The sequence below is a fragment of the Osmerus mordax genome, chromosome 4, assembly GCF_038355195.1.
Source record: "Osmerus mordax isolate fOsmMor3 chromosome 4, fOsmMor3.pri, whole genome shotgun sequence".
NCBI classification, from domain to species: domain Eukaryota; kingdom Metazoa; phylum Chordata; class Actinopteri; order Osmeriformes; family Osmeridae; genus Osmerus; species Osmerus mordax.
This window is the reverse complement of record NC_090053.1, coordinates 17845466-17869607: the sequence shown is the minus strand read 5'-3', so window position 1 is coordinate 17869607 and position 24142 is coordinate 17845466. Positions and strand designations below refer to the sequence as shown.

Genomic DNA, 24142 nt, shown 5'->3' with positions numbered 1-24142 from the left:
AGCTTCAGTCTCAGAAAACCTTTGTAATTCTCAGACAAAACGGCGTCAAACCAAACGGTGTCAGAAAAACCTCTGTCATTCTCAGACAAAACGGCGTCAAACCAAACGCGGTGTCAGAAAAACCTCTGTCATTCTCAGACAAAACGCTGTCAAACCAAATAGCGTCAGAAAAAGCTCTGTCATTCTCAGTCAAAACGGCGTCTTACCAAACGGCGTCAGAAAAACCTTTGTCATTCTCAGACAAAACACCGTCAAACCAAACGGCGTCAGAAAAACGTCTGTCATTCTCAGTCAAAACGCCGTCAAACCAAACGCCATCATAAAAACCTTTGTCATTGTCAGACAAAACACTGTCAATAGATCTGTTATTTAACCCATCAAATGACCTTTAGTGGCCATTGCTTTCATTTCATGTGTCTGGTATTTGGAGCAGACACCAAAACAAGAGCACTTTGACTTTCACCAGCATTCTGAAGTATTGGGCAACGACACATTTACATTTACATTTATTCATTTAGCAGACGCTTTTATCCAAAGCGACTTCCAAGAGAGAGCTTTACAAAGTGCATAGGTCACTGATCATAACAACAAGATACCAATGAATGGATGAATCAACCTGTCATCAGGGATGATTCACCAGGAGTACTTCTCACATGTTTGGAGCCTGTTTCTTCGGAGGTCATTAAAAAACTTATAGTGAATTGAAATTTAGTTAGTTTGTAACTAAATGCAAACTATACGATTCATAGATGCCACCTACGTCACTTCCAAACAGACCGCCGCCATATGCACTACCGATCTCGCCCAGTATGGCCTCCCACACTGCCGATTTCAATGAGAAAGTGAGACAGAGATATGTCGGGAAAAAAATCAATTTTAAGCTCCGATCCTTAGCCTATTTGTTACCCCCAGTTTTCTTTGGTTCCTTATTATCTGCCCCAGGCTTGTCCCAATTGGCTTACAATGACAGAGCTAGCTATAAACATTTATCTTGTACATAACCCTCCCCATACAGTGGGGATAGCTTGAAGTCTTTCAAGAGTACGGATGTTTATCAATATGCTGTGGCTGGATGGGTGAATGACGTGAAAGTGCGGCACATGGCCACCAAGGACTTATATTTAATCATGGGAAAGTTATTTATTATTTGAAAGAAATCAAATGTATGTTTTTGGTGCAGTTTACTCTGACTATAGCGAGTTGTTAGCTAAGTGGCTAACAGCTAGCTAGCACTCATCTTAGTGCCACTTAAGCTCACGGCTAGCTGTCATTAATCTTGACAATGTTCTTTAATGTCAGATGCAGGGCTTGACATTAACTTTTTGAGGCACTTACGTTCTATGCACAAAAGCCATTTGTCCAAAACCTTTAAATAGCCTGACCTAGTGAAACGGGCAAAACTAGCCTGGCTAACGGAGGTCGCTTTCTCAGGCAAATGACGAATGAAACAGGCTCGGTTAAAGAAATCCAATATTCTGGCTATCTTCGGTAGGCTCATATTGAAGGATACAAATTCTATGTGTCTATTCCAATATGTAATGATGGTATTCAATGACACAAATCTGTGTTCTAGGAAGAGTGGTCTGGAGTCGCAGAGGTCCGATAATATCAGCTTTAATGCAGCAGTTGAAAATCAACAAGTACAGAGCTCTGGGGTTGTCTACGTTTCCCTACCCGCAACAGAGTTTGGGCTGGTTCACGAAGTCCAACTGGCTATCTGTCCCTCCCCAGCATATATTTATACAGTGCAATTGAAACACAAGTATTAAAAAAGGGTTGAGCTTGTTCTCTCGTGCATCAGGGAGTTGTTCTTGCCTACGCGTCCCACCTGCTCGGGTGCCATCTCCACCCGGTTTCAAGGTTGTTTCTGAAAATGAAGAGATAGAGACACAGAACAGCCTGCTTCCCACACCCAGTGTGAGACCCAATGTTTAATCCTGAGCACACTTCTAAGTTCATAACTTTAATAAGCACAATGCATAACTTTAATAAGCACAATATATTCTTTAATCCCTCTTTTGATCTCTGAAAACACCAGAGATCAATCAACATAGCCCGGACCAACCACCGCCTTCTCGTCCTGGTCAGCCAGCCCCAGCAACGGCATTTGGAACCCCTTCGTTGGGTTCTCCTCAGCCGAGACAATGATCCTGTTACACAGGGACCTGATACATGGGATACAGCAACAGTCATGTTGATATTGATATAGCACACTCTTAAGTAAAATAGCGGAAACCTTCTTAGTCCAGTACAATTCTAGTGTGGTCAAGCAGTATCACTCTTGGCCTAGTCGTAACCCTCTTTTCCGGACTCTCACATTCGTAGCAATAGCAAAAGGTTCACTGGCCCTTCTCCACCAACTCCTGCAACGTACAACTGGATTCTGGAGCAGCACAACACATGCTCCAGTGGTACCACGTACTTCCTTTCCCCAGCACCCTTAGGGCGTGCAAGTTTCTCTCGATGACCTTGAATGGTCCTGTCCATAAATGTACAACAGGCTTTCCCGAACATCTGATGATGTATTGGGGCAGGTGGGACAGGGTCTTCAAGGGGAAGGGGTAGATCATCCAGTGAGAAAGGGGGGGGGGACATGGTCTCCAGGGGAATGTGGCCTTAGAACAGGGGTTAGGTAGTCAGACCCGCCGGTCTGACTCGTCCTGAAGCAGAAAAGAGTTACAGTCCCAGCATCACCTTATCTCCCATGATCAAGCAGTAACTGAGTCAAATGAGATGCGAACAGTCGAACACCAATGATTAAACACAGATATTGAAATCAAGAACCCATTTAAGGATTTAAAGTGGATATTTTTAAAGTTCAAATAAATCCCTCCTTTCACACCCTTTTAGGGTGTGACAACAAACACAAATTTAAAAATATCCCATTACTGATTACACAATGTTGGCATACAAATCAACAATAATGATGAGACTATGCAGCGTTATGGCCAAGTGGTGAGGACACACTGGACACAGTGGGAAAACCCTAATGATGTTATAGGGGAAAACCCACCGTCACTCCACAGAGTGGACATTCGACATCCATGTATCCACGGCAGACCTGGACATGCTCACAGGCCCCCTTTACCACATACAACTTTAGCCAAGCTTTTAGAATTGTAATAAAATAAAATAAATTCGAAACAAATAGAAAAACCAGAAATAAGACAGGATATTTTAAAGTTTTCATAAGATCCCTCCTTTCATTGATAACTTTAATCAATACCCAATCTCCTCATTTGACTCCTCCACTCTTTGGTTTACTGCTTCACCTGGAACAGAATTTAGCAGAAGACATCTCTTTTCTCCTGAGCATTAGGTTTAAGTTGTGGAATTATGATCTTCCATAATTCAATTCAAATGTTGTTGATGCATCTGGTACAGGACTGGGAAAGATTTCAATCCACTGTAAACATATCTATAATTACCAGGCAGTATTGACCCTTCAGTTTTCTTATTGTTGAGCACACACATGTAACAGCATCTAATAAGACCATACATCATCATTTGATATTCAACTCCTATTAGTCATGCCTAGAAATGACAATCTGTTTCTTTGTTCCCTTCTTTAGAAAATCAACTGTTAGTCTAATTTCTTTCACTCCAAAAAACCTTTTCTGTCTTTTAAAACAGTTAAGTTTAAGACCAATATTGTTTTAGATTCTCTATTTTACCAAATCACAGCTCTTTTTATCAAAGATATGATCAAAGCAATTTTCATTATGCCAAACCAGAATCCGTATGCTTCTTAAATGAAATATAAACCAAATAATGTGCTTAATGTAGCTATTAACCAAACATTTTTCCCAACTATATTTTCTATAAAGGTCAGATAGGTAGAACTTCATGACTCGTTTTGCTGCAGTTCAAAACGAGCCAATTAGCTCAAACCATTATAACCACAATTTATCAGACTTGATGAGTCTTCCCAAATTATTTCAGAACTGAATGTTATAATAACCCTCTTCATAATACAACATTATCACAGCCTAACTGTCTCAAATAAAACTTAAAACCAAATTACAATTAAACTCCAAATAAAAGTACATTTAGTTATTTTCTCTTTCTCATTTCTCATTTTAACCAAATTATATCTAATACCTTTATCAAAACTCTTAAAAACCCTAGATTTTACTATTTTGACTTAAAATGTTACCCCATATACCTTCAAAGTATATTCATAGTTTCCTCTTCAAAACATCAGTGTTTAAACCAATCATCTCTTCACATCCACAAAACGTTCTTGTTTTATTTCATAACCTTCCATGATCCTCTCTAAACCAATCCTTTATGTAACTTTCCAATTGCTTCCTCATAATTTTTCACATACATTTCCTCAAACCATTCTTTGACCAACACAGCTGTTTAGCGTTTACCGTCTATTCACTTAATTTTGCTCTAGTATAACTCTTCCAATTGTATTAGAACCAATTTATAAACCAGGGGTATACCCTCTGGGATAACCTTTGTAAGATCTCAACGTAACGGGACTCTTTTAGCCCCCACCTTTCTCCAACTCTCCTCGGGATTTCTGTAACTTCTTGGTCAAAGAAAAAAGCACGATATTGATAAAAGTGAGTGATTTCACAATTTGAAAACTTGTTAGACTTTGCACTGAAGGCAATTATGGTCCTTGGAGGACACCTAGTGGATTTATTTATTTATTTATAAAGAACGACAGATCTGTTTAACCCTTGTGTTATCTTCGGGTCATTCTGACCCATCAGTCATTGTGACCCACCGTCGTATTGCGACACATTTACCTCATACAAAAACAAAGTGAAGCATTTTCTTTTAACTGTCGGGCTGTCTCAGACCCCCCACATTGGAATGGTTAAAAGAAAATTATTTTTATTTGTTTTTGTATTGGGTAAAATTTGGTAAACACAATGATGGTTCGTTATGAACCTTTGGGTCATGTGACCCGAAGGCAGCACGAGGGTTAAAATACCGTTCAACTCAACCCGATTCCACACAAATATTACTTTTTCAGGGACTGTAACCCTTGTACCGGAGAGGACAAAGAAAAGACACCACACTCCTCTCTATTTTTATTAAACTCAATCTGACTCAACACAAATAGACAGTGTTCAGGGATTCTAACCCTTGGAGAGGACTCTAACCTCCCCTTTGGACAAAGACAACGAGTTCAGGGACTAACCCTTGGAGAGGACTCTAACCTCCCCTTGGACAAAGACAACGAGTTCAGGGACTCTAACCCTTGGAGAGGACTCTAACCTCCCCTTAGACAAAGACAACGAGTTCAGGGACTCTAAACCTTGGAGAGGACTCTAACCTCCCCTTGGACAAAGACAACGAGTTCAGGGACTAACCCCTGGAGAGGACTCTAACCTCCCCTGTTGGTTTGATTAGGTACGATGAAACATAGTAATCGTCTAAATTTGGTTCTCAGTTCCGAATAGCAGTACTTTGAATTAACAGGTGTCTGCTTACCTTTTTTTTATGTTGAGGCGCCTCTGACGATTACGTCTGCCTCCTCGTACCGGTGTATGGGTCTTTCTCCCGATCTGTCGGTCGGGCCGGAACCCTCTGGACTCCCTCTTTTCAGCGTCGGGGTCACCATTTGAAGGATTTAAAGTCTGTGTGTCTATTCCAATATGTAATGATGGTATTCAATGACACAAATCTGTGTTCTAGAAAGAGTGGTCTGGAGTCGCAGATGTCCGATAATATCAGCTTTAATGCAGCAGTTGGAAATCAACAAGTACAGAGCTCTGGGGTTGTCGAAGTTTCCCTACCCGCAACAGAGTTTTGGGCTGGTTCACGAAGTCCAACTGGCTATCTTTTCCTGCCCCAGCATATCATATACAATGCAATTGAAAACACAAGTATCAAAAAAGGGTTGAACTTGTTCTCTCGTGCGTCAGGGAGTTGTTCTTGCCGTCCCACCTGCTCGGGTGCCATCTCCACCCAGATTCAAGGTTGTTTCTGAAAATGAAGAGATAGAGACACAAAGAACAGCCTGCTTCCCACACTCAGTGTGAGACCCTATGTTTAAGCCTGAGCACACTTCTAAGTTTCATAACTTTAATAAGCACAATGCATAACTTTAATGAGCACAATATATTCTTTATCGTCCACATTTGTATTTTGAACATTACATCGTGGTGCCACGTAGTCAGGATGGCCGAGCGGTCTAAGGCGCTGCGTTCAGGTCGCAGTCTCCTCTGGAGGCGTGGGTTCGAATCCCACTTCTGACATATATATTTTTAGGGGTGGTCCTTCATTGAGTTACGATACTGTGCAGGTCAGGATATTTAGATACAAGTCCAGTCATAGGACCGTAGTAGTGATACAGAAACTACGTTTCACAAGGAATGAACTGGCAGAGATATGGAACGCCGTTTGAGTCAAAATTAAATAGATAGGTAAATATATGACTGTTGTAATGAAAAATATGGCTCTGAAATAAACCCTGAAATTAACAAAAAGATGGTAATAAATATATAAATATAGCATCATATAATTATATAGCTGAATCCATTTACCTACATCAATAAATACATACATTTACCTATTTCAAAATTACGTTTTTGTAAAGACATTTATTTATTTCATGGGAATTTTATTTCCTAATGCCACACTTATGTATTTATTGAGACTTATTTCTTAACGCCACATATGTATACGAAAACCACATTTATTTCTGTGCTGTATTTATTTCCAATCCTACATGCAAGCGAGAGCGGCATGGTTATCTTCAGACCAAAGCAGCTGCACAAGATCGAAGGCAAATAGGGACACCTAGATTCGAGAAGTAATGTTAGAGATGGCATGGTGGCCTTAGTAGATCAAATTGATCAGCATGGCTTGTCAAGGGATATCATTTTGGCACACATTGAAGATTTTGTAGAGGTACTTGGGCGGATAAGTGCTCTACAGAACATAGACATTGATCACGAAATCTTAAATAGTTTGAGACTTATCGGAACCGTGTTCGTGTGCAAGATGGCAAGTGTAGAAAGCCACCATAGGGCTTATTAAATGTTTACATTGCTTAGGATTTTTACTTAAACTTAATCGGAGTGCAGTAGCAGTCAGGATGGCCGAGCGGTCTAAGGCGCTGCGTTCAGGTCGCAGTCTCCTCTGGAGGCGTGGGTTCGAATCCCACTTCTGACATACTTTTATTTTGAATTCCTACATTGAGTTACGATACTGTGCAGGATATTCATACTACTGTGCCACCCAGCAAACAATTCTACCTGGTGGAAAGTATATAGGCAGGGTAAGTGTTTACCCCGATGTCTTGTGACATAGTTTCAGGTTTTACCATTCTTGTTCAGCACATTTATTCAAGATAATTTACTAGAGGATAGGCTACATTGAGTAAATGTCTGTAAAATATCTTTGGAGCAACGTAAGATCTTCTCAAATGCTTGGTGCTCATGTTAATGACTGACTCAGACTATTGGACAGAATTAATGTGTAACAGTAGCTAGGATCACAACAGATGAAGGGAGGGAGTTGCCATCAATGTGTGTGTGACTGTGTGTGTGTGTGTGTGTGTGAGAGAGAGAGAGAGAGAGAGAAAGAGAGAGGGAGGGAGGGGCAGAGGTAGCGTGTGACTGTGTGAGAAAGAGAGAGGGAAGGGGGGGAGGTAGCGGGAGGGAGACCGCACCATTAGACACCTGTCAGCACAGGTGGTTACTACAGCAGCCACAATTCCTCGATCTGCATTCTAGAACCCATCCACTCTCCAAACTAACTTTCTCTGTCTGCCAGACAGCCAAGAACTTCTCAACAGCCCTTCTTACTTGGATGAACTTTTCTGATCAACATTTCTTTTCTTTTTTTCCCCTCTTTTTTAATTGTTGTTATCTGTGGTATTTATCGGCAAGTTTATCAATCTTTATTGATTGATTATCTGTGAAAAGAGATGGCTGACTTCCCGTCCAAGGTAACCACGGAGACGAGCCCGCCACAACCCAACCAGGGCTTTGCCATCTCTGCCTTCTTGGACCTGGACTTCATCAAAACCATCCCTGCAATACTCATGATGGCTGAGATCGTGAGTTACACTGCATTAAGATTTAATACTTTTCATTCTGTCTCCTCTCGCTCTCAAAGCACTATTTGTTCATCTCTTTGGAAAATAACAAATGTAAATGTTTTATAGATCCAGTAAGGCATTGTTCCTGTGAGAGTTTGTTGACAGAGCTTGAGTAAATTATTGTAATTTAAACAAAGACCTTTACCGTTTTCTTCCTAAAGCTAAAACCTTTCTGTTTGAAAATATGCAGTCTGTATTCTTGTCTGAGCATGATGTCATAGTAGATATCAATACAATTGAAAATATGTCCTGTGACTTAATCATTAACTGCCTATGCCAGGTACACCCCTTGATGACATTATTGTCCCATTTACTCAAAATTTTAAGGAGGGTGGGACCAGGGCAAGGAGCCAAATAGGAAGGATCTCCCTGCTAGTTATTCAGTCGGTCATCCACATGCTGGTCGTGGTTCAGTTAATCAGAAGAGTGCTTTGAAAACGCATCCATTTGACTGCCTAAGTACGCTGATTGCCACCTTGGCATTACCTAGTTGTATTTAGCCTGTGAGAGACACGCTTAAGACTGATATTGACCCTACTTAAAGAACAGATCTGTTTGGTTAGGTTAGTTGGAGTGACAAGTATACACGTTAAACCAGTCCCTCACATCTGATGTATCCTTATTTTATTATAAACCTCAAAATGGAACGGACAGCGATGAATTGGGGCTCTTGACAAGCTTCTTCATTGCCGTTCATTACTCCTGGTTTCAGTTATCTGCCTTGACACACACACACAATTGTTGAGGCATGGAATGTACACAGTCAAACTTTGAACTCTAGAAGTGCTGGAGGAGTGTTGAGAAAATGATAAGATTAACCTGACTGAAAGAAACTGGGAACCGCCCATACTTTTACCTCCACCATCCATGGAGGGAACAAGCTATCAGGCAATGCTATGAACCTGCGTAGCATGTGTCTTTGACTTCATGATATTAATCTTGTTGCATAATGAAACAGGTATTTCACTGTTCTAGGCGCAGAGCCAACTGTCTGTATTCCTTGCACAGTATACATTACAAAGAGAGATAAATGAAAGTATTCCTTAGTGTGGTTATTCTGGCTACAGATAGTAAAGGTTAATAAAAGTTGTTGTTGGTTTTGTATCAAAGGGATGTAGCTTTAGCTTTTGCTCTATGAAATACAAATACAGGGCAGTGCTAATGTTTTTCAAAACCTCATTCAAGTCATTAAAGAATATGTAGAATATTCTCAGAAAGATGACTAATGTAAAGCTGAGCAATTTATTGTTTGTCCTTTCGAGGACCGGCAGCAAAAGACAAAAGTGTGATAAAAACTACATAAACTGTAAAACTGTAACTTTCTGCAGTTGTAACCTCAGTGAAGTTGTAACCATTCACAGGGTCATATTTTAATCTCTTTGATCTGTTCAAACCCATATGAAGGTGAACCTTTGACCCAGTCACCTGGTGTGTTTATGTTTGTGTGTGTTTATGTGAGTGAAGAAGGGGACCAAGGGGTGGTGAAGAATGAAACTCTACCTCTGAATACATAATGGATCATCCTTTTATGTTGCGAGAGTGGGCAGAGAGAGAGGGAGAGGCTGAACGAGAAAGGGGAGGGAAGGGAAACATGCAATGCTGCCAAGTTTAGCGAACAATTCTGACCTTTTTATAGACTTTTTCTCTGTTTTCTCACCCCTCTTCCCCCTCTCCTCCTCTCCCCCTCTCCCCCTCTCTTCCTCCCCAGGTGCTGGGCCTGCTGGTGTGGGCATTGATCGCTAGTACCACATACACACTTGTGCCAGCCTTTGGCTGGGTGATGTTTGTCAGTGTGACCCTCTGGATCCTCACCATTGTCCTCTTTGGCATGCTGCTCAGTGGCGTACACCACAAACTGACCTCTGTGCCCTGGCCGCTGGTGGTGAGTCTCCTGCCCATTGCTACTGGCTGCCTGGCTGACTGGTTTACCACCTGTTTGCATGGATAATTAAACAGTTTTGCATAGCAAGTGGTCAGATGGCTGAGCGGTTAGGGAGTCGGGCTATTAATCAGAAGGTTGCCGGTTCGATTTCCGGCTGTGAAAAATGAAGTTGTGTCCTTGGGCAAGGCACTTCACCCTACTTGCCTCGGGGAGAATGTCCCTGTACTTACTGTAAGTCGCTCTGGATAAGAGCGTCTGCTAAATGACTAAATGTAAATGTAGCTTAGTGCTTCGAACACTTATCAATTGTATGACATGAACATGTGGTTCCTGGCACTGTTACGGTGTGTTGAAGTGACCATCCCATTCCCTGTCTCCTAGGTGATGGTGTTTAACGGGGTGGCAGCGGTGCTGTACCTGACAGCATTTCTGACTAACGCAGCTTCCATCCATTACTATCGCCTTTTCATTCACTTTTACAACCACACAGCTGCTGCTGCTGTAAGTCTGACACAACCTGATACCTGTTTCACACACACACACACACACACACACACACACACACACACACACACACACACACACACACACACACACACACACACACACACACACACACACACTTGGATGTTACAGTTAGTAAATACTTTTAAAAATATCCCCTAACTCTCCCTGGGCAGCTGTGTCCACCAGACTCAACTCTTGTTTAAGCCAGTATTCAACCTAAGCCCTTTGAGAGTCTGTTCTCTGAAGTGTTTAAGTTTAGTAGTTCAGTGGGCAGGAGGCCCTGCAGGCTGAAGACATAGTCGTTCGAGTGATAAGTGTAGAGGCACACACACACACTCCTTGTAAATAGTTGCAATGAGACAGACAGTCGGATGTGGAAACTAAACAGTGTGTTTTATCTGCTGTTTGACTAAGAGGAGGATCTAGACCATGTGACAGTGACAAGTACAGGTACACACGCCTTGTGTGCCAGGCCAAAGTCCCTGTATACTGTGCACATGCCCAAACCACTCACACACACAAACACACACACACTGTATATGTACACACACACACACACACAATGCCATGACTGTAGAGTTGTCTAAGCTGTGGGGTGTTAGTCAGTTATTGACATTGGTAGGGTAATGAAAGCTACTGTCAACAGTGTGTCTCTGTCCCTGGGAGTCTCACCCAGTTCAATTTAAATTCCATTTGTCTTGCCCTTTTTTACAGTCAATGTCACAAATGGCTAAACAGTTGCCCACTGCTCAAAACTGATAACCAAACAGCTCATAGATACTTCTTTTTTTATTTCCCTGATCTCCCTGTCCAGCTGTGTCCACCAGACTCAAGTAGTTAACCTAAACCACCAAAGAATCTGCTAACTGACGTATTTAAGTCTAGTAGATCAGTAGCCAAACCCTGTAGATTGAAGACACAATCGTTCTCTTAGCTCTTAGATATATTGGAATATATATTCTACTATCCCTCTCTCTCACATCAAGACACACACACAAATAAACCACACTAATGGATTTGAGTCAGGTTCCCTTCATGACAATAACATGGATTTTTTCATAAATCTAAATTCACTCAATGCGTGTAGTGAATTCCTACCTTAACCCTAACCCATCTGAAAAGCGCATCTGAGACAACAAAAACTAATCATGTGTGCTTACCACTGAATCAGACTAGTCACATGTACTTAAACTCTGTGTGCAGTTCTTCGGCATTGTGGTGACTCTGACATATGGAGCGAGTGCCTTCTTCTCCTACCTGGCGTGGAAGGGGGATGAAGGGAACGCAGCCAGCAACACTGTGCCGGTGTAGGAGCAACCCTTCCCTACAGAGGCCTGACCCCTGACCCTCTGGCAACACTAGACTCCACTGCACTGCAGTCTACACTGAAAGACTGGTACACAACAGAAACACTGCCAGCCAGTGGGACTCTCTGTAAAAATACAGAGAAAAATACTTAAAACCCCTCACTGCACAAGACAAGCTCCCTCAAGCACTTGTTGTGTGCTGGCTGTATACTGTTTACCGTTGACCTACCGTTGTCTGTTTTCTCTGTGTATAGGATGATGTATTTCATAAACTGGCTCCTTGGCAGCTTGCTGAGTCTTGACTATGGTTGCTGTGTGCATGACGCCAACAGACGTAAAACTGGCATCCCACGGCAACTATTGCTATGCCGACAGCTGTTAATCATTCAGATACGTTTTCATGTTGGCAGTACAGCATTGCACAGTACTGTACTTTCATTCTATATGGCTGTGGTTATACTGGACGGTAGAGGGCTCTGTCACAGGAGCTAGCACGCAGAGCTAAAGGTCGGTCAGGGGGTGGATAGAGACTTAGCTGACTTGTGACTGACCTGTGTCCTCTCTAGACCAAACATGAAATTATTCATTTATTTATAAAGCAGTAATGTGCCACTTGATATGCAGTATCCCTTTTATACAAATATCAGTTTGAAGACCTATGTAAGTTTGAGTTTAGGAGCTGTTGGTCCCAACTTATCAGTACTTAAAATAAATAAACTAGAATGTGATTTTACAGAACGATTCAATATCTTTATTTGTAAAACATTGATATTTACAGACAGTATGTACAAACAGTGACATACAGTGCAATAAGTCCTATATTAAAGAAAGGTAGAAAACACTGTTTATGTATCAATGTTATTAATACACCATGAATAGACAGCCTTCCATTGGCTAGTTGGACAGTGGTGGGAGCATTCTAAATGAAGAGAAATTTCTATGAAAGATGCTGATGCATTTTCACTTAACGAACTACAAACAAAACATCTACCAACAAAACAGTAAGCTAAAAAATACCTTTAGATTTTCATCTTACAAAACAAAGACATTTCAAGTGCTTCAGACACATCAGTTAAATTCACAGGCACAAGACTCAAGTTCACGCTTAGTATGTACAAATTGATTTTGTTGTTTTCCCATGGTAAGGACACAGGTGTCTGTATGGCGGAACAAGACAGTCTGCAATGGTAGTCAGCAGATTTGTAGCATAGATCATGTTCCTCTAGGTGAGATGGTAAGTCCTGCAAACAGTTCATCCTGTTGCCATAATGTTAATGTATATCTGTATGATGTATGTGTGTCACTCCAGTCCTGTACTTGTAGTCTTCTTGTTTAACGGTTTGGAAGTTGCAGAGCTTAGGGACCTCACCACAAGACCTTGGCTAAGGTCCAGCCTGCGGCCCTCACGCTCCTGCACACACACACAAAGTCATTTTTTATTTCTTCATCCGTCAAAGGGCTGTATCAACGGGTGACTACCCAGCTGGAGCCAGGAGATGGAACTTTCAGACATGGGATGAGTAACTACTCACAGCTCTATAGTCGATGAACATCTCCTTGAAGGCCACAAAGTCGGTGAATGTCAAAAGCATATCGAAGATGTCGTCGGACACTTGATCCTTGTGCTGCCTAAAACAGGAGAGAGAGAGAGCGCAGGAGACACACATTTCAAGGCAGTTGAAAAGGCATCATGTGACACCTAGAGGCCTTGGATGAAATGACCAGCAGCTGTAATGTTGAAACGCTGCTTACTTCAACAGCAGTGTGAAGGAACTCATGCTGAAGCCAGGAATCCTCTGTACCAGCTGTTGCTCTAAGTGCTTCTCCAACAGTTCAATCTGGAAAGGAGATCAAATGTGATACTGTATGTATTGGAGTATGAGAGAGAGAGAAGGGGTGGATGGGCAGTAGATGTCTCACATATTCGTTGAAGATCTGAGTGTAGCTGAGCTTGTTCTCCTCAGAGTCCTCAAACTCCAGGTAGTGTTTCTCCATGAAGTTCTGCTGCAGGTGCTGGAACTCCTCCTCTGAGAGGACAGGAAGGAAAAACAATCGAAAAACCAAAACGAACATTTAGCCCCGGACAATAACGTCATTCACGCAAATAATAAAGGCTGTGTTTGCACCATCTGCTTCTTCACCTACCCATAATAATGTCTTCTATGCTTCCAATCACAGCATCGAAGGCTGCTTCAGCGTCTGTCGAGCTGGGAGATGGAGCACTGACATCAGTATTGGGTAGGGGTAATGTTTAAATGATAATATACACACATACGCTTACTGTACCTTGAAACTGCAAAGTCCTCCTCCTCCATGTCCACCATTTCAACGATGTTACCAATGTTCTCTCCGCCTATTAGACCTAACAAGACAGGGATAACAGACAAAAGTCAGAAAACGAAGTCTTGCGCTAGCAACAGGTGTCATACATCAAAGCTAACGTTAGCTTACTACTGTCACAGTAATTCTACAGTGGTCTAGCGAACTAGCAAGGAAGTGCACAGCGAACGAAGTGTTTATCGAGCTACGACGTAACAGCTAGAGCTAATTTATTCTTCTGACAAATTGATGTTGTTTTCCACACATTTAGTACGGATGTTACGATTGTAGATGTCAATAAAAACAATATATAATATACACTCACTACGCTCTTTAATATCCATTCTAAGCCGATGAATCCTGCTGACGTTAGGTTTGCTATATAGCTAGAGCTAGCTAGCTAGTAGCTAACGTGCTTGATGAAAACACCGAACCAGTGGCTACCAAGGCAACGAAGAAAACATGTCCCTCTCTACACTCTGTACGGAATGAAAATATATCGCTAAACTAAGGTTCCGATATGTTGCATAAAAAATTATAGTTTTCTGACGCAAATCTTGATATGTTGCATATTTTATTCACACAATTTTAGTTTGTGATCGGATACACAAAACAAATTATGACAACTTTGGACAAGATACCTCACGTTGACATATATTTATTACAAATATCACAATCCAGAAAACAATGATTCTTCAGTAAATCACATCTTTGGGAACCCTGGGGCTATTCTTTTAAAGATGTATAAATACAACTTATTCTAGTTTATCTTTTTCAGTCTTGCAGTTCTTTCCAGCCAGGCTTGGTCTGCCAATGGTGGCTCTTCACACACCCATTCAGACAGGAAGGACCTGAGAGCAGACTCTTCCTGATCCCCATACTTTCTGAGCTCCAAACTAGTTGTGAATTCTTCACAACATTGTGCATTCTCAGATCATTTAAATAACCCAACTTCCCAAGACAATATTCATGATTTGATTTAATTGATTCCCAAATAGTTCTAGTGGATTTTAATTGTACACAAATACTTTTAAATCACTGTTTTTTTTTTTTTATAATTAATTTTGCCTGCTCTTCAAACACAATATTCATTCAATCAAACCGAACGATTCAAGCAAAGGGAAGAGTCGGTTGGCCTATCGGTGGTGGTTGTGCCTTTGACATGGGGTCAGAATAAAACAGAAGAATCACAGAGAAATGTCAGAGTTCTAAGCTGACAGGACCAGAGGACAGACAGAGGATCCTGCAGGACATGATCCGCCATCCTGCTTCTGGGAGGCTGGAGGTCCTCTCTGCATCTAGAGGTGTGTGTGTGTGTGTGTAGGGGTTTGTGCCTCCTGAAGGCTGCCAACTACATGGTTCCTTTTCCACCCTCCCTCCCTCCCTCCCTCTCTCTCCCATCTCCCCTGAATGTTGAGTCCACTGCTCTTCCATCCTCCCTCACCCCTTCCTTTCTTCATGCCCAGCCCAGGGTCCCAACGTTAAAAGTCCTGGCTCTGCCTCACAGTCCTATTGGTCAGGGTGATCACGTGGTGGGAAGGGCGCTAGATGATAGATGATGTTGGGAGAAGGGGGGGGGGGGGGGGGTCTCTGTGTCCTGATTGGTGGAGGTGGTGTGTCAGGACACGTGTGAAATGAGTCTGACGCGAGTCTGGATGTCCTGGCGACAGAGCGGGCATGTCTCCAGCTGTAAGGCACACTCCATACACATCCCACTGCGTGGACACAAGGAGAAGACACACACACACACAGGAGATGAACAATGTGTCAACAATAATCAAATGGATCAATTTGAGTCTATATACATGTACACTGTACAGTAGATGACCTCTCCTAGTAGTGGATGTCAACCAAAGAGGACAGTAGTGGGTGGGAGTGCTACCATATCTATATGTTTATGTACCTGTGTCCGCAGGGCCTCAGCTCTGTGTCAGCCATCAGATCACAGCACAGCGTGCAGCAGTTGTCCCGGATGCTCACCTGCTTCAGCAAGGCCAGACGCCGGTGTCTGAGAACACACACACAATCATGATAAGAATAATGTATTAATGTAAAAAAGTATTTTTTACTTTTTTTTCTTCTTCCAAATGACCTACAGGGGGTCACATTCGTTCACAAAGGCAAGTACACACAGTCTATAAGCATACACCGAACAGCTCTGAAGATATGGAGAGTCAACGTCATTAACAGTTTTTGTGCAGAAAGGAAGCTGTTCCAGACCAGTTAGCTGTCTACAGCTGAGCTTGACTGTGTGCGTTTGTGTGTGTGTGTCCTACCTTGGCAGGATGATTCTCTCGTCCGAGGCTAGAGAGGCAAAGTCGTTGAAGGTGCTGAACTTGACGGAGGGTGGGTGGCGGAAGGGCTTGGCCCCAAAGTTAAACTCACACTGCTGGTAGGACATGAAGCTAGCTGCCGCAAAGAAGCCAGATCTGCGAGGGAGGGACCGATGGATAGAGGGAAATGGATGAGTGGAGGGAGGGAGGGAGGGATAGAGGGAAATGGATGAGTGGAGGGAGGGAGGGATAGAGGGAGATGGATGAGTGGAGGGACAGAGAAAAGGGAGAATTGGGAAAAGATAGGAGAGGATCAATGTTTAATAAGACTGTAGGGAAGGTAGAAAACTGTGTGAGTGTGTGTGTGAGTGTGTGTGAGTGAGAGAGGGTGTGTGTGTGTGAGTACTCACGTGGCTGAGGAGAACACCTGCTTCTCTGGGGGCAGCTGGTGTCCGTTCAGATAGAATATCATCTGCTTCTTACTGAGGTCCAGCAGGAAGCCTATAGTGTCTCCTACAGGACAGAGAGAGCATTACCCTTAATCCCAACAGGCAGATATCACTGAGGTCCAGCTGTGTGTGTGTGTGTGTGTGCGCGCACTCACCCTCCTTCCAGCAGGGGTGTGAGTGTGGTTTACTGCGAGCGTTGTACCAGATGAGCTGCCTGCAGCCATCGTACGCACACGAGTACTCATCATCTCCTATCCCATAGCCCTCCTGCAAACACACACTCGTTACACCTCCAGCTGTCCACCCAGCACCCCACCCCATACCAGCCCACCTCTCCCCCACATCCACCCATCTCTCCACCTACCTTAGCCCACCTCTTTCCCCCACCCCACCTCTCTCTCCACCTATCTCAGCCCACCCCTCTCCCCCTGCCCACCTCTCTCTCCCCCTGCCCACCTCTCTCCCCCAACTGACCCAGCACAACCTCCCCTGCTCCCCCCCACTCATCAGGCTTGGTTCGGATGACGTACGTGGTTGAGGAACTTGCTGTCCTTCGTAGCCCAGCCGATCTGCATGACCCCCGAGGTGATGGCCGTGACCTCGTAGTACCACACCCCGGAGTCCACGCAGAAGGTGCAGCGCACGCTCTCGAAGGAGGACGCGTCGCAGCGGGCCTGAGGGGAGGGGAGGAGGTGCATCTGTTAGAATCAGGTCAACAGGTAACTGTGTCCAGTAGCTATCTGCTAGCAAATCTAAAACATCAAATCCTTTCTGGACAAAGTACACATTTCTCTCAGTTGGGAGCTGCAGCTGACCTCGAGACCAGTGGGGGAGATCTTGAGGTACTCGCTGACGTCGTTGCTGTTGAGCATGGCATTGATGTTGCTCAGGTTGACCTTCTCATAGGTTAACTGCCGACCCTCCTTCAGGACTGGGGAGAGAGAGGGTAGAAGTGCTGGTTAAACACACACAAATGTTGACACACTCCTAACCTTAACCCCAACCTGAACCCTAAATCTAAAAACAACTCTTAACCTTCAAACTATCCCTAACTCCTAACCTTTCAGCAAACCAAGAAAATGGTCACGTGTTCTTAATTGACCATCCACGTGGGGATTTCTGGTCCCCACAAGGGTAGTAAAATGAAACCACACACACTGTCAGAAAAGTTTAAGATGTAACCTTTTATCCTGTATAAGAATGATACTGTGTTCAGCATTCTTTGTGTGCAAAAAGAGACCTACCCCCAAATCTGAACTCTGGGTAACACTAGGCTTACATAAACAAGGTGACCTGGGCTGACCACTATCTTACTGGAGAGGCCATAAAATATGTTAATCATATGGTCAAGCTTAGAGGGATCAGAGAGCGCACACACACACGCAAACACGCATGCACACGCGCGCAAGATCTATGCAAGGGAGCCAATGAAAGGAGAGCCATGTGACAGTTGTATGAACCAATGTCTGTGAAGAGCGGTTCTGTTTAAATAGGTAGCTAGCACAACATGCTACCGGACAAACTTTGTATCACCATGGCGTGTGATGTTTTTGTCTCCTAGTGGGCTGGCCGCAAGCAAGCTTTCTAAACTTCTTCACCGACTGACTGTGCAATACTTGATAGATTAATATTTCTGACACACACACGCTGTAGTTGTCTAAGTGGTGTACTCACAGAGGTTGTCGAGGCTCCACTGGGAGCAGAAGCCCACCTGGCGCTTCAGGTAGTCCGAGTGCTCCGCCCAGGTCTCCAGGACGGCTAGCCGATCACTGATGCACGACTCGCACACCGTCAACTTGTTCTCACCTGGGAGATGGAGGAGAGTCAACCGACCTGCCCACGCTCCTCCCAGACATGGGAGTGTGGGTTCAGAGACAGGGAGGTGAACTGAGCGAGGACAGGGGGGGAAGGACGGGAATTCTTACTGGTCTGGGAGAACTTCTCCAAGGCGATGAGTGCAAACAACATGACTGTGGGATGGGCCTCGGAACTCTATGGAGGGAGGAAGAAGAGAGGGAGGAACAGGAGGAGGGTGGATGTTATAAACCAGATCTGGGTTCCTAAACTTTTAAAGAACCTGTGTACTAAACAGGGTTGTTGTATCATATTGTGGTTCTAGAACTGAGTGTGTGAGTGTGAGTGTGTGTGTGTCGTCTCACCAAGCTCTCCAGTAGATACTCCAGGGTTCCAGGGCTGAGCAGGCCTATGCTAGCCGGCCCTGAAAAGCAGAACATGTGATTAGACTGACAGGAACACAGCGCCGTCCGACCCTACATTCAAGTACAAAAGGCTGTTCCCTCCCCCCCGTCCCCCCCCCGCTCGGCTGCTCCCCAGACTGCAGACTCAGCAGCCCTGTCAGAGGAGGCCAGGGGGGGTCTGGCTGACTGAGGGAACAGCCGCAGGACTCTAGTCCTGTCCTGACAAGAGATGCAGACTCAGCACTCCAGCCTCTGACCGACCACTTGATATGCACTACCTGTGGTGTGTGTGTGTGTGTGTGTCCCTCACCAGCCAGCTTCTCAGCCAGGCAGCCCAGGACGGCGGTGGTGTTGCGGTGTTTGGCAGGGATGACGGCGTCCTGACGCGCCACCGTGGCGCTCAGGCTCAGCATCTCAGACAGCTTCTGCAATGCATCCTGGGAACACGACGGACAGGGAGACAGGTAAAACACACACAGGCTCATTGGGTAAGAGTGCGTGCCACAAAGGCTGAGGCCTTAACTCGGGGGCCCCGGTTTGATTCTTGCCCGGGCAAATTCCTGCATTTCTTCCTGAACCCTCTCTTTCTTCAACTGTTTCTATAAAATACAGCTGAAAAAAGGCCCAAACTATATAAATAAAAAAAGAAATATGATATCTTGTATAAGAATGTATATATAAAAAAAAACTCCCACACATAACACACACATCTTGATGAGACATGGAGAAATCAGACAGCAGAGGTAGAAAAACCCTTCAAGCTAAGTAAAAGTGAAAACAGTGTGTTTGTGCTAGTCATCTATTCACATGACAGCTTTCTACTTTCACTTTTCTAAATCCTACAAGCGCTTGTTCCAGTGGGCTACAGTGCACACTGGCACACGTCTCTCTCTCGATGTTTGTAACGAAGCACAACCCCTCAAACACACTTCTTACCTTGGTGGGCAGAGGACACTCGTCCAATAGTAGAGTGATCACAGCAGGTCCCAGGGGATCGTCCAATGGAATCACGCGGATCAAAGACTGCACCACTTCCAGCCAACCATCATCTTTTGGAGGGGCAGAGATGGGGAGGAAATGGAGAGAAGTATATTTATAGAGACAAGGGTGAATGAATGACACAGAGAGAGAGAGAGAGAGAGAGACAGAGAGAGAGAGACAAGGAATGAGGAAGAGAGAGTTTAATGTCTGACCACTTTACTTATCATCATAATAACTGGCAATGTTCACTTATTCTTCATGTCAAAGCTGAAGATTTCCGACCCTCCAGCCGACAAGCTAACACATTAACAAGCAATCTAACAGCCCTCCTCATGACATGCACCCACCTGTTGCTTCTGTAAGGAGCCATTAAGGCAGAATTTCTTTTTTATTGTCTTAGTAAAACTGAGTCACTTCACACCTGCCTACTCTGCTACCGCATCCAACAGGCTCCCATGTGAGAGGAAAAGAGGTACTTATAAATACACAACAGGACTGCTGCAACAGGAGGAGGGAGACAGCCTGGCGAGACTAGAAGCTTGCTAATACTCTGTAAGGCCCTGCTAACCCTCCCCACAGTACGCGCACACAGGCACGCGCACACACACACAGGCACAGACACACACACACACAGGCAAGGGGAGACTGTCAGGTTCTGTCAATTACGGGCACTAGCCTAGGCAACAACAAAGAAGTCTCTCCAATTGAACAGCACCGAACAAGTCCTATAGTCTGGCAACACTCAAACACAATAGGACTATGTTTTACATGTCTGACTGCTCAATGGACAGTAGACTTCCCCCACACCAGCAAGGATCTTCAATAAGATCCTTTCCTATACAGAAGCACCAAAGTGAATTCTACCATTAATTTCCAATCAACACCATTCCTCCACCAAACGGCAACAGCCAGTGCCAGCGAAGAACCAATCAGGGACAGACAGTGCCCATGAAGTGCCAATAAGGGACGGTTACAACATCAGTCAGTCTTACCAGTCTGAACCAGAGCTCCAGCATGAGAGCAGGTGTCTGCTACAATGAAGACTAGGCTCTAATTATTTCATTAGGAGGTCAGCAAGGGGAAGAACCTGATCTGAGACACAGAGGAGCAATTCTCTGGTCTGTCCCCAGCCGTGAGCCTCGGGCACCACTGAGCAGTATAGCTGTTCCTTACCCGTCTCTGCCATCTCGTGCAGGGTGATCATGGAGTACGGGGGCTCCTGGTCACTGAAACACAGCACAAGGGATTGTAAGAAGGAGAGGAAAATAATGTGTATTCATTCTTATAGCGATTCATTCTCAATAAAGTCTAATTCAGAGAGAATAATAGAGAGCGAGACGGAGAGCGAGACAGAGAGCGAGGGACACAAAGAGAGAGCGAGACAGAGACTGATAGAGAGAGACAGAGAGAGAGAGACTGGTAGAGAGAGACAGAGACACACAGACAGAGAGCCTGAGAGAATGGTTCTTGCGAGTCCCTGGGCTCGGAGCGACTGTGTTATCCAGATGACAGGCAGACGGAGCTGAGAGCCAGATCAGCGTGCTGCAGCTGCTGCTGTTGATGATGTCATCTTTGTTGTTGTTGTGGCCGCAGGGTCTCCCCTCTGCCTCGTCCTTCCGGCTGGTAAACCAGCGACTGGAGCAGAGCACAACCTTGTTCCCTTTCATTTCTGTGCCCCAGCGCTACACCACGTCTATTTGTGACAGTCTACACATGGACAGGGTTGATTGTTGGGTGATTCAGACACAGGGCTGCTTTGGTCGGAACACAATACATCAGGCAGGCCTAGTCTTAATCCAGGGGAAGCGTGCCTGTTGAGAGGTGTCATGTTCACAGGGAAAGGCTCCCCAAGGGAAAATTTTATTCCAAATATTCTTAAGGACAAACATACTTATATAGAATGAAGTTGTCAATGAGCATGTGAATGAACAGAATCAGTAGGCCTAAATAAACGGTGTTGAGATGATACATTTGGTGAAAATGTATCAAGGTCTCGTTTAATTGGTTTAAATTCGATTTATACCGGTTTCCCCTTGGGCCCTTACCAAGGATACAGCAGATCCCTCTGATGTCTGAGGGCAGCTGATGCCCAGCTAAGCCTGAACCAGGGGAACATAAGTTTGCTATACATGTCTCCCAGTACCTCCCTCTGGTGCTGGGCATGCAGGGGGGCAACAAGCTACTATTCACAAACCAGTTTGTTAACTAAATCAACCCATTTACACTTACAACAATAAAAGAGAAAGATAAAACGGGGAATGGTTCGGAGCTTTCCAGAAAGTGAACGAGAGAAACTGAGAAGGAGTTGCTAGCCTGACTTGTGATGACAGGAGATATCAGTGACAGTGTAGGGGACAGATCTGATACGGAATACACTACGTGTTTGGGACAGGGCCTTACTTGTCAACCAGAGTCCTGATGACGGCCAGGGTATCCAGCACCAGCCCGTCCACGTTCTGCTTCTTGCGTCTGGGTTCATGGGGCCCCCGGCCCCGGCGGGGGGGTCGTACTGGTTCTCGGGGCCGGCTGGACCTGGCCTCGGGGGTCTCTCCCACTGTGCTGTGATTGACTCGTCTAGTCTGGCCGCGAGTCTGACCCAATCCCTCCTCTGCGTCGCTGTCCTCCCGACACACACAGCTGTTGCCCATAGTTACGGCGGCGGCGTTCGCAAGGCTCTCCCAAAAGAGTGGCGAGGGAAAGTGCTCCCAGGAGAGAAGCAGTACCCGCGCGAGGCTCCTGCTAGCACAGAAGGCTATCCAGGCGACTACTATCATATCATTTAGAGCTCTGCTGGGCGCGTGGCATCACAGTCCGGGGCGGGACGCCACTCATGGTGCAGTAAGGGAGCAGAACAGACGCTAGGAGAGGCGGGGAGAAGGTGGGCTTGGGGGCTGGCCAAGAGGAGAGGCAGGGGGAGCTGGGTCGGGTGGTGCTGTCACCATCACAGTTCACCGGGAGAGGAGGTCCATCCGTCTTGGCCCGGTTTTCTCCACACTGGCAACTTCTGAAGAAGCAGGGACGCAGAAAGCCCCTGCGTTAAGAGGAAACATGAGACATCATGAGACACATCAGGTGTTGTTGTTGGCAATCAAACAGGGCTAAATCCACACATGTTGCTCACCAGCGAAATGTAATGACACCAAATCCTGACAAACCCACAGCCTGAGAAACATCTAAAATCGACGTTGACATCAGGGATGGACCCATGTAAATGTTACAATATTGATGGATTATTTTAGAGCAGTAAACCAATTACCAAACAAGTTATGTTACAAATAGGCTAACTACGGCTGGTCGTCGAAGTCTTGCTAGGCTAACCAAGATAGCTAACTACGTTAGACTGACCAGAAACTAAAGTCAAGTCATCTAAAAAGATATTTTACCAGTGAGATGGATATGGTGAGCTGGTTAGCAATACAGACATCCAATTAGCTAGCTAGGCCAGTAAACTGGCCCCCATAGACAACAGCTTTGCATCCTGCCAGGAATTAAATCATCACTTACCTTGTTTGCAGCAATGGGCGTGTGGGTCGGACTGTCTTCCTCTTGTAGACCTCAAAATTAAGGCCTCCGGGTAAAGCAAACTAGCTGGTGCTAGCTGGCTTAGCTTGCTCCAGCTAACGTTATTAGTTGAGCTCCCGATTTATGAAACTGAAAAGCTACTGTAGCCCTTCTACCACTCGTGGAAACGTAAGAAGACGCCCGTTGAAAGACCATCTAATATTCGTAAAGCTACCTCATCTAATAAATAATCAACAATTTATTAAACCTATAAATTATAAAGCCGTTATATCCCCTTTGTTTAGTCTAACGTTGGCTAAATAGCTGTTGGGCTCGCTCGCTACGAGCTAGCTAGTTCCGTAGCGTCAGCTGTCCTCGATCCGATCAGTCCTCCTCTTCCAGTCAGACCTAGCCCTGCGCTTACTACAGCAGCAGATGCATGGGGTGGTGGTGGTGAGTCAGGCAGGGCTGTGATGATGTCAGTGAAATATTTCAATCTCAACAAGATAACTTTCTTTCAAACATTCAAAAACAGTAAGCTATATCTTATTAAGAACACCTGGCTATAAATACGTTCGTATTTAGCTGGTTAACTATTAGGATCAGAAGAATATATTATTATATATTGTCTATATATTGATAATGTTATGCTAT

General features: G+C 44.6%; 3 protein-coding genes and 2 non-coding genes across 5 annotated transcripts; 3 read left to right on the top strand and 2 right to left on the bottom strand.

Annotated features, from left to right (window-relative positions):
• The first annotated feature begins 6138 nt into the window (after positions 1–6138).
• Positions 6139–6221, top strand: trnal-cag (transfer RNA leucine (anticodon CAG)). The gene has a single exon. It is a non-coding gene; the product is annotated as a tRNA-Leu (tRNA).
• An 836-nt stretch (positions 6222–7057) lies between these two features.
• trnal-cag (transfer RNA leucine (anticodon CAG)) lies at positions 7058–7140 on the top strand. The gene has a single exon. It is a non-coding gene; the product is annotated as a tRNA-Leu (tRNA).
• A 503-nt stretch (positions 7141–7643) lies between these two features.
• On the top strand, positions 7644–12499 carry pllp (plasmolipin). The gene is made up of 4 exons (XM_067234487.1): positions 7644–8029; positions 9780–9953; positions 10335–10454; positions 11664–12499. Exons 1-4 carry the CDS (start codon positions 7898–7900, stop codon positions 11769–11771), a joined length of 534 nt encoding a protein of 177 aa, XP_067090588.1. The 5' UTR covers positions 7644–7897; the 3' UTR covers positions 11772–12499.
• arl2bp (ADP-ribosylation factor-like 2 binding protein) lies at positions 12500–14539 on the bottom strand. Its single transcript, XM_067234485.1, has 7 exons — positions 14412–14539; positions 14054–14129; positions 13913–13974; positions 13688–13794; positions 13520–13605; positions 13300–13396; positions 12500–13178 (listed from the first exon to the last, which is right to left on the bottom strand). Exons 1-7 carry the CDS (start codon positions 14428–14430, stop codon positions 13068–13070), a joined length of 558 nt encoding a protein of 185 aa, XP_067090586.1. The 5' UTR covers positions 14431–14539; the 3' UTR covers positions 12500–13067.
• A 924-nt stretch (positions 14540–15463) lies between these two features.
• Positions 15464–23949, bottom strand: rspry1 (ring finger and SPRY domain containing 1). The gene is made up of 15 exons (XM_067233865.1): positions 23492–23949; positions 22388–23018; positions 21161–21213; positions 19943–20055; positions 19317–19443; positions 18968–19026; positions 18734–18800; positions 18483–18614; positions 17624–17739; positions 17339–17482; positions 16964–17075; positions 16770–16872; positions 16363–16515; positions 15990–16094; positions 15464–15801 (listed from the first exon to the last, which is right to left on the bottom strand). Exons 2-15 carry the CDS (start codon positions 22759–22761, stop codon positions 15705–15707), a joined length of 1755 nt encoding a protein of 584 aa, XP_067089966.1. The 5' UTR covers positions 22762–23018; positions 23492–23949; the 3' UTR covers positions 15464–15704.
• Between the last annotated feature and the right edge of the window lie 193 nt (positions 23950–24142).

Excerpts from the sequence above, each read along its gene's own strand:
- rspry1 (XM_067233865.1), bottom strand. The coding sequence starts at position 22,761 with ATGATAGTAGTCGCCTGGATAGCCTTCTGTGCTAGCAGGAGCCTCGCG. Across the intron at positions 21,214-22,387 it reads ATCAGGACTCTGGTTGACAA|TGACCAGGAGCCCCCGTACT; the intron begins GTAAGGCCCTGT and ends GCTGTGTTTCAG. Across the intron at positions 17,740-18,482 it reads GTGGAGCCTCGACAACCTCT|TCCTGAAGGAGGGTCGGCAG; the intron begins GTGAGTACACCA and ends CTCTCTCCCCAG.
- arl2bp (XM_067234485.1), bottom strand. Across the intron at positions 13,606-13,687 it reads CTCAGATCTTCAACGAATAT|ATTGAACTGTTGGAGAAGCA; the intron begins GTGAGACATCTA and ends TCTCCTTTCCAG. Across the intron at positions 13,179-13,299 it reads TGTTCATCGACTATAGAGCT|GAGCGTGAGGGCCGCAGGCT; the intron begins GTGAGTAGTTAC and ends GTGTGTGTGCAG.
- pllp (XM_067234487.1), top strand. The coding sequence starts at position 7,898 with ATGGCTGACTTCCCGTCCAAGGTAACCACGGAGACGAGCCCGCCACAA. Across the intron at positions 9,954-10,334 it reads CTGTGCCCTGGCCGCTGGTG|GTGATGGTGTTTAACGGGGT; the intron begins GTGAGTCTCCTG and ends CCTGTCTCCTAG. Across the intron at positions 10,455-11,663 it reads ACCACACAGCTGCTGCTGCT|TTCTTCGGCATTGTGGTGAC; the intron begins GTAAGTCTGACA and ends CTCTGTGTGCAG.